Genomic DNA, 12,636 nt, shown 5'->3' on the forward strand with positions numbered 1-12,636 from the left:
AGCCTCCAACCTTACACACTTGCTATATTTAAGTGTAATGCCAAAAAAATGGAAGAGATCACTGCATTCTATTAATTTCAGACTTCCATTTTAGACTGAAATCTTAATTTATTTATTTAGAGATACAGCACAGAATAGGCACTGCTGGTCCTTCAAGCCATATAACCTAACACCTGATTTAACCCTAGCCCAATCGCAACACAATTTACACTAACCAATTAATCTACCAACTAGAACATCTTTGGACTGTGGGAGGGAATTGGAACACCTGGAGAAAACACAGGCATTCCATGGGGAGGACATACAGACTCCTTCCAGATGAGGTCAGAACTGAACTCCAGTGCCCTGAACTGCAAAAGCATAGCACTAACTGCTATGCACCACTGTGATGCCCCAAGGAAAATAAAGGAACTGAGGTCTTCATGCAAGGATTTGATGAGAAACAGACAATTTCTTCTCCCCCACTCCTCCCCCCAACTAATGCCGTTCCACCCATTGAATTCCTCCAACGGATGGCTGTTCACTTTAACAAAGTATAAAAGTTAAAGCAAGAGCTACTTCCCCTTTCAGCCATCATGTTTCAGTGCAAATTTTTAAAATGAGATACACTGTGGGCTGTACTATGTTCTGCTGTAGTGTCCTATGTTCTAAATGCAGTAAAGGTGTGACAGTGGAGAGCCGATAGTGTCTGTACTGTATATGACTCGAGAAGAAACAGACAGCCTGCAATGAATAGAGCTGCCTTCTTGAATAAACTAAACAATGTTGTGGGGTTTAAAGAAAGGATTTTATTTAAGTAACTTCAAAAAAATGTTACAATGAAACTTAAAAAAATTAGATATGATTCTTTTCATAAGTAATATTTTTTTTACTTAGAATTCTTTGTTTTAATACAAAGAATTGAAAACGTAGGATAAAAATCAAAGTTTAGAAATGTTTTGTAGAGGATAATTAACTGAAATGAGATTCTAAACATAGGTGACATTGTTAAGTCTGGCAATTCTAACAAATTAACAGAAAACTTAAAATTGTTTAGAGTACAGAAGTTATACAAGGGTAAAATACAAGCGTAAAGCCAGTGATGCCATGCAGTCCTCATTACACACCTGTATGCAAACTATTCTTGCATTATACTTTTGCTACCATTTCCACCTTGGCCCCACCTCAACCCACCTGCAGACTTACTGAGAGAAGGAAAGGCAGCAGCTGCACATCAGCAAAGTGATGGTTTCATCACTGTTCCAAGTTTGCTGCAAATGTAATACCAAACAACAATCCAGACCTCCTATGGGAATGGAAGGATTTCCACTAGGGGTGGTGAGCAACGCTGCCTGTAACAAAAAGGGTTTGAAGTTCAAAGTAAACTTTTATCAGTTTTGGTGCAGTGTTATGTCACACTGGTAGAATTTCCATCAATCCCATTTAAATTAAACAATAAAGGAATCTCTATTTATGAAGGTGACTAGGTTAATTAGAAGCCAGGTTAAGGGGGGGGGGGGTGGCAGTGAGAGAAGAACTTTGATCAGCATGGGGTACCATAATATTCTGCTGTGGGAGCAGAAGGGAGAAACTGAGTTCAGCAGAAACTTGCTCCACTTCCTGATCGAGTCATTGTGGATGGGGATGTAGTGGAGGGTTGTACATCAAAGAATGCTGGAGATGGGATGAGAAGAGATGATAAATTCCAAACAGCACTGCCCACTGGAAAGGCCTCTTGAAGTAGACCATATGAATGATAGGATTTACAGTTTATGTTCCTTCATCAGTAAAACTGAAAGGTCTCACTCTGGATAAAAATATCAGCTCTCTTTTCAACTTTTCCATTTGATTTCAAATGACTTGGTTGCTGAGTTTATGTTTTTCAATACTATGTATAATCAACAAAATAAAAGGACAAAATGCTGGCCATTTCACAAATTTCTACTCAAGACATCTTTTACATGACATTTGACTACACAATCACTGAACTGCAAAATAAGGAGGGTTCATGAATGTGATAAAGCACTGTATAAATACAAGCAACTTGTTTTATCCTGTATAGAACCACAACTTTTCCTTCATTTTAATCTAAGCAGTATTTCACAAACAGAAGAGTATCAGACAATTGATGCAGTGACAAAATGTTGGGTAACGAGTCACCAGACTCCAATAACTTTGTTATGCTCTTAAACAAGTAGCAGAGGGTTACATGGCAGCAGCATTGGTCAAAGCACCCAAAGGAAACAATTTGCAACAGGCAATAGCAGTAAGTTTTCTTAAGGGGTTGTAAAAGGGGAAAAAAAAACAATACTCATGATTCAGCAAAACCCAGACCATTTCTTATTTTCTGAAGTAAGCAATTCATAATCTGTGCCATCTACATGTAGTAATCTTCCTTTAAACATTGCTGGCTAAAAAGGTGTGCAGCATCACAATTGGCTGGTATTGAACAGTCATGCGCAGGATGTCTCTCATACACATGTTAAAATGTATATCTCCACTATAACAGCTGCATATTACAACAAAGCAATTAATTCATCATTACAACATAATCTCATTATAAAGGTTTCTTCTGGTTTCATTGTTCTAACTCTATCTCGAAGTGGTAAACCATGCTGAGATTAAACACTTGAAGGCTTGCACCTACTGTACTGAAAAGGTTAGCACCTCTGTTTTGTGTCAAAAGATGTCCTGTACTTTCGAGATCATTTGAGCTATACTAGACATTTCACTGCATTCCGTTACATGGATGTTTTTGTTTAAGATATAACACTAGACAATACAACCTTGTACATTCTAGAAATGAATTGGAATCGAGGGCATTATGCCTTTTCTGCTTAAAAAAAAGGGGATCTTTAGGATTCACTTTTCTTCTTATTCTTTTTCAAGAAGGAAGGGGTGCGGAACTTTTTCTTCTTCTTTGAGGGTGACTTGCTGGGAGACTCGTCGCTGGCTGCATCAACCACCTCCTCAACGGGTGATGAAGTCACCTGCTCAGGAGGGGGTGAGGAGGGCTCTTCCTGCTGCTCAGTGGTGGTCAGCTCTTCAAGCTTCCTACTCAGGTCTTTGCTTGGGCTGTCCAACTCCTCTTTTGCAGGGGTCTGGATGGTCGGTATTTCCGAGGGCTCATCAGAGGCGAGTTCAGGTGGAGACTGTTGGAAAGTTGCAGCACTGTCATCCTTGCGTGTCTGTTCCATTTGCGATTCTGAAGAATTTATAGAAGAGGTCAAAATAAGTGAGTCAGAATACATTTTGGTGAAAGAATCTCAGTGTCCCTGCTGCAAAGCTCCATTATTCTCTTTAATTGAGATATCAAACAGTCAATTCCTAAAGACTGAAGCTTCTGTTTCTTTCAGAAACCAGCTTTAATCCACGACTTTAAAGCTCTTATATTTTCAATGTTTTTTTCCCCAGCTAGTTTCTTACAGCTCTGAAGTTTGAACCCATTTGAAGTTCCATTCACCCACAGCCCTATGCTCTTGGACATACATTGGTTCCCAATCCATCAGCATCTCAAATTGAAAACTCTCATTCCTGAGTTTAAGACACTTCTCCCCACAACCCTGGTCAGTTTCCTGTTTTGTTCAGGCCAACACCGATGGCGATCGTACCATCTGTCTAGACTGAACTCTGAAATCCCCTCACCAAACTTTCCCAAGTGCCTCTCCTCTTTTTTGTGCAAGATTTCTGTGCAAAGGCCTTCAAATGTGCAAGTTTTATCTATTTGCATTACAGGATATACAATGTGGGTCTTCTCTTCCTGTGAAAATTGTTGCTGCTTGTCTTGTTCTGCCAAACGTTGTGGGCATGCTATGTTGGTGCCGGAATGTGTGCGGGCTGACATCAGCACATCCTTAGGTGTGTTGGTTTGTTAATGCAGATGACACATTTCACTGTATACTTTAATGTACATCTCATAACTAATATGAATTTGATCTGAATCAAAATGCACCTGGTCAGTTACTCACCTTTTTAAAGAAAATGACAATCCATTCTTGAGCAAGGAAAAAAATAACCACAATAGCTGAAGACTTTGGTTAGACCTCAAACATAACTGATAAAGTCAAACACTTCAGGATTAGTTTCTCTCTCTATCCATGAGGAATCCATTTTGTAATGCCACTTATTATTTTTGTACATTTTCTATGATACCAGATCAATCATTGATTAGATACAGAATAGGTAGCAAACCACGATATCCTTGAGGGAGAGAAGTGTTTCCACAGCCAAAAGATCAAATTGAAGCTCTGGTCCTGCTGTATCCAGTTGTAAACAGGAGTAGACTCCACTCATTCACAACTAGGTTGGGGGATCACTTCGCCAAGCACAGGGGTCGGCAACCCGCGGCTCTTTCATCTCTGTGCTGCGGCTCCCCGTGGTTTGTTAGTTTTTGAAATGCAATTCAAAATTTGAAGATTATGGTGATCTTGTACAATCTAAATAAAACGTTGTGGAGACCCCATTTCCTGGCACATCCGAACCGGCTCACAATTAGCCACCATTCCAGCTAAGGCAGGTAGCCTACGGGGGTTTGTGAGTACGTGTCTTTTGGAGCATCCGCGCCCACGGGGACGGGTTGAGGGAGGCTTTAAAGCAAGGCTGTTTAGTTCGAATAAAGTTATCTTTGACTGCAGTGTCGTTATTTTAGCGCTGCGTGTAGCACACCGCTACATGTTTTTTTATCGCTATTAATACACATCACCACTGCCAATGCCTGACACCCGCCAGTGCGCGCTTTCTTTTAATTCTTCGATCCAAGGTAGGCTAACTATGGAGTAACCTTCAACCCAACGTCTCTTTTTCGGAGTTCAAAATGTTTTTGTTGCATGCAGAAATGTAATTTCGTTTTCTCTGCAGGAGTTCATCAATTTCATAAATGCAACACATTATAGTTTGTTTATACATAGCATAAAGGCAAAAAAAAAACCATTGCATGCAGTGTTATTTCATTTTAAATGTCAAACGGGTTTTGTGGCTCCCAGTGTTTTCTTTTCTGTGGGAAATGGGTCCATATTGGCTCTTTCAGTGGTAAACGTTGCCGACCCCTGGCCAAGCACCTTCGCTCCTCCGCCAAAAAAGGTGGGATTTTCCAGTTGAAGCACCCACTTCAATTCGACTTCTCATTCCAATATATCGGTCCATAGCTGCCTCTACTACCACAGTGTGACCATACTAAGCTTAGAGAAGCAACACCTCTGGGTAACCTCCAACTTGGTAGCATGAATATTGATATTCTGGCCTTTTCCCCCTTCCTTTCCAGTGCTGATGAAGGGTCTTGGACCAAGACGTCAACTATTTATACTTCTCTCCACAGATGCTGCCTGACTTGCTAAGTTCTTCCAGCATTTTGTGTGTTGCTGTGGAACAACATCTCAGTATCTGCCTGGGCACATAGCAGCTTTCCAGACTTGATTTCCAGTTTTCCAACTTCAGGCAGCTTACTTCTTTGCTGATATCAGAACTGACCAATTTTGCCTATCATTCTTCCCTCAGTCTCCCAGCCTTGCGGTGTCTGGTTTTATTTTCTGCCCAAAATACACAAGAACTGCTGGGCAAACCCATTATTCCAGCCTGCTCTTGCTACATTGAACTTAACTTTTTCATACCCTGCTTTTTCCTCTGGTTGAATCACTTCCCACCTACCATTGCAGTTTTTTTTTAAAAATTGCCCTACAGATCCCCTTTAAAAACATAAACAAGAGAAAATATGCAGATGCTGCAATCTCGTCCACTTTGCTTCCAACTTCCATCCTGCCCTCAAGTTCACCCAGTCCATTTCCAACACTTCCCTTCCCTTGCTCGGTCTCACTGTCTCAGCTTATCCACTGATATCCATTATAAATCAATGGACCCTCACATCTATCTGGACTACACCCTGCTACCTGCAAAAATGCCATTCCCTTCTCTCACTCAGTCTCCTCTGCATCTGCTCTCAGGATGAAGCTTTTCATTCTAGAATGAAGGAGTTGTCTTCCTTTTCCAAAGAATGGGGCTTCCCTTCCTGCATCATCAAAGCTGCCCTCAATCACACCTCTTCTACTTCAAGCATGTCTGCTCTTACCTCATCCACCACGCTACCAGGGATAGGGTTCCTCTTGTCCTCACCTACCACCCCACCTGTCTCCGCATCCAGCACATAATTCTCCAAAACCTCTGCTATCTCCAACTGGATCCCACTACCAAACACATTTTTCCCTCCCCCTAACTTTCTACAGAGATCTCTTGTCCACTGGTCGCTCCCCACTGATCTCCCTCTTGGCACTTGTCCTTGCAAGCGGAATAAGTGCTTCACCTGCCCCTACACCTTCTCCCAGGTGAGGAGACACTTCACCTTCAAGTCTGTTGGGGGGGGTCATATATAGTGTTCGGTGCTCCCGATGTGGCACATCGGTGAGTACCAACATAGATTGATGAGCATCTACGCTCCATCCGCCAAAACAAGTGGGATCTCCCAGAGGCCATCCATTTTAATTCCACCTCCCATTCACATTCCGACACATCCATCTATGGCCTCCTCTACTATTGGGATAAGGCCACACTTAGGTTGGAAGAACAACACCTTATATTCTGTTTGGGTAGCCTCCAAGCTGATGGCATGAATATCGATTTCTCAAACTTCCAGTAATGCCTCCCCTCAACCCCTACTTCACCATTTCCCATCCCCCCTTCACCCTCTCTCCTGTTATCTCCTTGCCCGCCCATTGCCTCCTTCTGGTGCTCCTCCCCCCTCCTCCCTTTTCATTCTTCCATGGCCCCCTGTCTCTTGCAGCAATCAACTTCCTAGCTCTTTGCTTCATCCCTCCTCCTCCAAGTTTCACCTATTGCCTGGCTTTCCTCTCTCCGCTCCCCCCACATTTCAAATCTACTCCTCAGCTCTTTTCTCCAGTCCTACCAAAGGGATTCGTTCCAAAATGACAACTGAACTTCTTTTTCCATGGATGCTGCCTGACCTGCTGAGTTCCTCCAACATTTTGTGTGCGTTGCCCTTTAAAAACATATCCCTCTCACTGTTAAGCTATGCCTTCTGTTATTTGACATTTCTACCCTGGGAAAAGGATTATGGCTGTCTATTTATATCTCAATTTTATAAACATCCATCAGGTCCTTCCTCCTGACACTCCAGAGAAAACCACACCGGTTCATCTAACCTCTCCTTACAGCTTGTACTCTCTCATCCAGGCAGAATCCTGGTAAAACTCTGCACCCTCTCCAAAGCTTCTATATCTTTCCTGTAATGGAACATCCGGCATTGGATGCAATATTACAAGAACAATCTCATACAACATTCATTCCTGACTCTCATACTATATACCCCCCGTGATGACAGGAGGCATGCCATAATCCTTCTTTACCACCCTATCAACTTGTATAGTCACTTTCAGAGGGCTAAGGACTTGGGAGCCCTATAGTGCCCTGTAAAAGCATTCAGACCCCTACTTGTGTAGTCACTTTCAGAGAGCTGTCCCTTGGGATCTGTATAGTGCCCTATAAAAGTATCCAGACCCCAACCCTTTGTTCACATAAATGAGTATTACAGCCAGGTATTCTGGTAAATTGATAAATTTAACTGAGAATTAAAAAGAATTGTAGATCACATGCTCCTTTGTTCACAGTAGAGCCAAGGAAAAATACTAAAAACTTAAAAACTGAAATGACAGCAGTTCAAAAATATTCATGCCTCTTTGCTTAGTACTTAATCAGAAAAATAGAAAACCTACAGCACAATACAGGCCCTTCGGCCCACAACGCCGTGCCGAACACGCACTTACTTTAGAAATTACCTAGGGTACCCACAGCACTCTATTTTTCTAAGCTCCATGTACCTATCCAAAAGTTTCTTAATAGACCCTATTATATCTGCCTCCACCACTGTCACTAGCAGCCCATTCCATGCACTCACACTCTCTGTGTAACAAAACTTACACCTAACATCTGCTCTGTACCTACTTCCAAGCACCTTAAAACTGTGCCCTCTTATGCTAGCCATTTCAGCCCTGAGAATAAGTCCTTGACTATCCACACGATTAATGCTTCTCATCATCTTATACACATCTATCAGGTCACCTCTCATCCTCCGTCACTCCAAGGAGAAAAGGCCGAGTTCACTCAACCTATTCTCATAAGGCATGATCCCCAATCCAGGCAGCATCCTTGTAAATCTCCTCTGCACCCTTTCTATGGCTTCCACATCTTTCCTGTAGTGAGGCGACCAGAACTGAGCACAGTACTCCAAATGGTGTCTGACCAGGGTTCTATATAGCTGCAACATTACCTCTCACTCCTAAATTCAATTCCACAATTGATGAAGGCAAATACACCATACGCCTTCTTAACCACATAGTCTACCTTTTCAGCTGCTTTGAGCGTCCTAAGGACTCGGACCCCAAGATCCCTCTGATCCTCCACACTGCCAAGAGTCTTACCATTAATTCTATATTCTGCCATCATATTTGACCTACCAAAATGAACTACTTCACACTTAACTGAGTTGAGCTCCATCTGCCACTTCCCAGCCCAGTTTTGCATCCTATCGATGTCCTGCTGTAACCTCTGACAGCCCTCCACACTATCCACAACACCCCCAACCTTTGTGTAATCAGCAAATTTACGAACCCATCCCTCCACTTCCCATCCAGGTCATTTATAAAAATCACAGAGAAGGAATCCCAAACAGATCCCTGAAGCACACCACTGGTCACCAATCTCCATGCAGAATCAAGTCAAGTCACTTTTTATTGTCATTTCGACCATAACTGCTGGTACAGTACACAGTAAAAACGAGACAATGTTTTCAGGACCATAGTGTTGCATGACACGGTACAAAAACTAGACTGAACTACGTAATAAAAACAACACAAAAAAAAAAATAGACTACAGACCTACTCAGGACTGCATAAAGTGCACAAAACAGTGCAGGCATTACAATAAATAATGAACAAGACAATAGGGCAGTAAGGTGTCAGTCCAGGCTCTGGGTATTGATGAGTTTGATAGCTTGGGGGAAGAAACTGTTACATAGTATGGTCGTGAGAGCCCGAATGCTTTGGTGCCTTTTCCCAGACAGCAGGAGGGAGAAGAGTTTGTATGAGGGGTGCGTGGGGTCCTTTATAATGAATGCCGTTTGCTTTGCAGATGCAGCGTGTAGTGTAAATGTCTGTAATGGTGGGAAGAGAGACCCCGATAATCTTCTCAGCTGACCTCCCTATCCGCTGCAGGGTCTTGCGGTCTGAGATGGTGCAATTTCTGAACAAGGCAGTGATGCAGTTGCTTAGGATATGACCCGTCTACAACCATTCTTTGCCTTGTGTGAGCAAGGCAGTTCTGGATCCAGAAACCAAGATCACCTGGGATCACTTGCCTTACTTTCTCAATAAGCCTTGCATAGGGTACCTCATCAAATCCATAACTTAAGTAAATGCCTTACTGAAATCCATAAACACTACATCTATTGCCCTACCTTCATCAATGTGTTTAGTCACATCCTCAAAAATTTCAATCAGGGTCGTAAGGTACAACCTGCCCTTGAGAAAACCATCTAGATTATTCTTGATCATATTAAGTCTCTTCAAATGTTCATAAATCCTGCCTTTCAGGATCTTCCTCATCAACATACCAACAACTGAAGTAAGACTCACTGGTCTATAACTTTCTGGGCTATCTCTACTCCCTTTCTTGAATAAGGGAACATCTGCAACCCTCCAATCCTCTGGAACCTCTCCAATCCCCATTGATGATGCAAAGATCATTGCCAGAGGCTCAGCAAATTCCACCTTCGCTTCCCACAATAGACTAGGGTCCATCTCATCTGGTCCTGGAGATTTATCCACAATCTGATGCTTTCCAAAAGCTTCAGCACATCCTCTTTCTTAATGTTTATATGCTCAAGCTTTTCGATCTGCTGTAAGTCATCCCTACAATTGCCAAGATCCTTTTCTGTAGTAAATACTGAAGCGAAGTATTCATTAATTACTTCCGCTCTCTCCTCTAGTTCCATACACACTTTTCCACTGTCACACTTGATTGGTCCTATTCTCTCACGTCTTATCCTCTTGCTCTTCACATACTTGTAGATTCAGGGGTTTTCTTTAATCCTGCTTGCCAAGGCCTTCCCATGGGCACTTCTGGCTCTCCTAATTTCATTCTTAATCTCCTTCCTGCTAGTCATAATCTTCTAGATCTCTATCATTACCTAGTTTTTTTGAACCTTTCATGAGCTTTTCTTTTCTTCTTGACTAGATTTTCAACAGCCTTTGTACACCACAGCTCGTGTACCCTACCATCCTTTCCCTGTCTCAATGGAATGTACCTGTGCAGAACGCCACGCATATAACCCCTGAACATTTGCCACATTTCTGCCGTACATTTCCCTGAGAACATGCGTTTCCAATTTATGCTTCCAAGTTTCTGCCTGATAGCTTCATATTTCACCTTACTCCAATTAAATGTTTCCTAACTTGTCTGTTCCTCTCTCTCTCTAATGCTTTGGTAAAGGAGATAGAATTGTGATCACCATCTCCAAAATGCTCTCCCACTGAGACCTGATACCTGACCAGGTTCATTTCCCAATACCAGATTAAGTACAGCCTCTCCTCTTGTAGGCTTATCCACACGTTGTGTCAGGAAACCTTCTTGAACACACCTAACAAATTCAACCCCATCTAAAACCCTCACTCTAGGGAGATGCCAATCAATATTTGGGAAATTAAAATCTCCCACCGCAACCCTGTTATTATTACACCTTTATAGAATCTGTCTCCCCATCTGCTCCTCAATGTCCCTGTTACCATTGGGAGGCCATTAAAAAAAATCACCCAGTAGAGTTATTGACCTCTTCCTGTTTCTAACTTCCACCCACAGAGACTCAGTAGACAATCCCTCCATGACTTACTCCTTTTCTGCAGCCATGACACCATCTCTGATTTGCAGTGCCATGCTCCCACCTCTTGCCTCCCTCCCTGTCCTTTCTGAAACATCTGAAGTCTGGCACTTTTAAGTAATCATTTCTGCTGCTGAGCCATGCAAGTTTCTGTAATGGCCACAACATCACAGCTGCAAGTACTGATGCAGGCTCTAAGCTCATCCACTTTGTTCATGATGCTTTCTGCATTAAAATAGATACATCTCAAATCATCGGTCTATGCACATTCCTTCTTTATCACCTGCCTATCCTCCCTCTTGCACGGTCTCCAAGCTTTCTCTATTTATGAGCCAACTGCCCCTTCTTCCGTCTCCTGGTCCAACGTACATCTGCCCTCACCCAATTCGCCCACCACCCCACTCAGGATAGGGTTCCCCTTGTCCTCACCTACCACCCCACCAGCCTCTGGGTCCAATGTATAACTGTCCGTAACTTCTGCCACCTCCAACGGGATCCCACTACCAAGCACATCTCCCCCCCCCCCCCACCTTTTCTGCAGAGTTCGCTCCCTACGCGACTCTCTTGTCCGTTCGCCCCCCCATCCCTTGCCACCGATCTTCCTCCTAGCACTTATCCTTGTAAGCAGAACACGTGCTACACCTGTCCTTACATTTCCACCATCACCACCATTCAGGACCCCAGACAGTCCTTCCAGGTGAGGCAACACTTCACCTGTAAGTCGGCTGGTGTGATATACTGCATCCAATGCTCCCGGAGTGGCCTTTTATATATTGGTGAGACCCGACACAGACTGGGAGACCATTTCGCTGAACACCTACGCTCTGTCCACCAGAGAAAGCAGGATCTCCCAGTGGCCACACATTTTAATTTCACATCCCATTCCCATTCTGATATGTCATTCCATGGCCTCCTCTACTATCAAGATGAAGCCACAATCAGGTTGGAGGAACAACACTTTGTATACCAGCTGGGTAGCTCCCAACCTGATGGCATGAACATTGATTTCTCTAACTTCCGTTAATGCCCCTCCTCCCCTTCTTAACCCAACCCTGCCATTGTTGTGCTAAACATGTCCCTACCGTAGAAATCATTAGGCTTACCCATAGCCCTCAATTTTTCTGAGCTCCAAAACTCTCTTAAAAAGACCCTATCGTATCCGCCTCTACCACTGTTGCTGGCAGCCCATTCCATGCACTCACTACTCTCTGTGTAAAAAAACTTACCCCTGACATCACCTCTGCACCTACTCCCCAGCACCTTAAACTTGTGTCCTCTTGTGGCAACCATTTCAGCCCTGGGAAAAAGACTATCCACACAATCAATGCCTCTTGTCATCTTATACATCTCTATCAGGTCACCTCTCATCCTCCTTCGCTCCTTGGAGAAAAGGCCAAGTTTACTCAACCTATTCTCATAAGGCATGCTCCCCAATCCAGGCAACGTTGTAAATCTACTCTGCACCCTTTCTATGTTCATTCATCTCTTCCCTCCCCTTCATCCAGGGGCCCTAAAGAGTCTTTCAGGTGAATCATCATGGTTGACCGAGCCTGATTCTTAACTCCAAAACACACTCCTACTCTTGATATGTTAACCTGTGGCTACAATAAGGCCCAATGCAAGAATAAGGAACAGCACCTCATCATTCATCTGGGTATGTTGCAGCTTTCTGGACTTAATATTAAATTCTACAAGTTCCCTATTCCTTTTTCTTGGACCTCTGATAGTCCAACAGGAAAAGATATTCCTTAGCCAGCATAACCTGTCTGAATCCATCCCCT

General features: G+C 43.1%; 1 protein-coding gene across 7 annotated transcripts in view; it reads right to left on the reverse strand.

Moving 5' to 3' along the window:
- Positions 1-30: 30 nt before the first annotated feature.
- Positions 31-12,636, reverse strand: part of add1 (adducin 1 (alpha)) — a 173,261-nt gene continuing 160,655 nt past the window's right edge. For 2 of the 7 annotated variants that reach the window (XM_059974140.1, XM_059974139.1), the window contains one exon: positions 31-3,184. In XM_059974140.1, coding sequence (XP_059830123.1) covers positions 2,835-3,184 — 350 coding nt within the window. In that variant the 3' untranslated portion in view covers positions 31-2,834. The remainder of the gene's footprint in view (positions 3,185-12,636) is intronic. The other 5 variants (XM_059974141.1, XM_059974143.1, XM_059974142.1 and 2 more) reach the window with 3 other exon arrangements.

The sequence above is a fragment of the Hypanus sabinus genome, chromosome 7 (genome assembly GCF_030144855.1).
Source record: "Hypanus sabinus isolate sHypSab1 chromosome 7, sHypSab1.hap1, whole genome shotgun sequence".
Taxonomy (NCBI): Eukaryota; Metazoa; Chordata; class Chondrichthyes; order Myliobatiformes; family Dasyatidae; genus Hypanus; species Hypanus sabinus.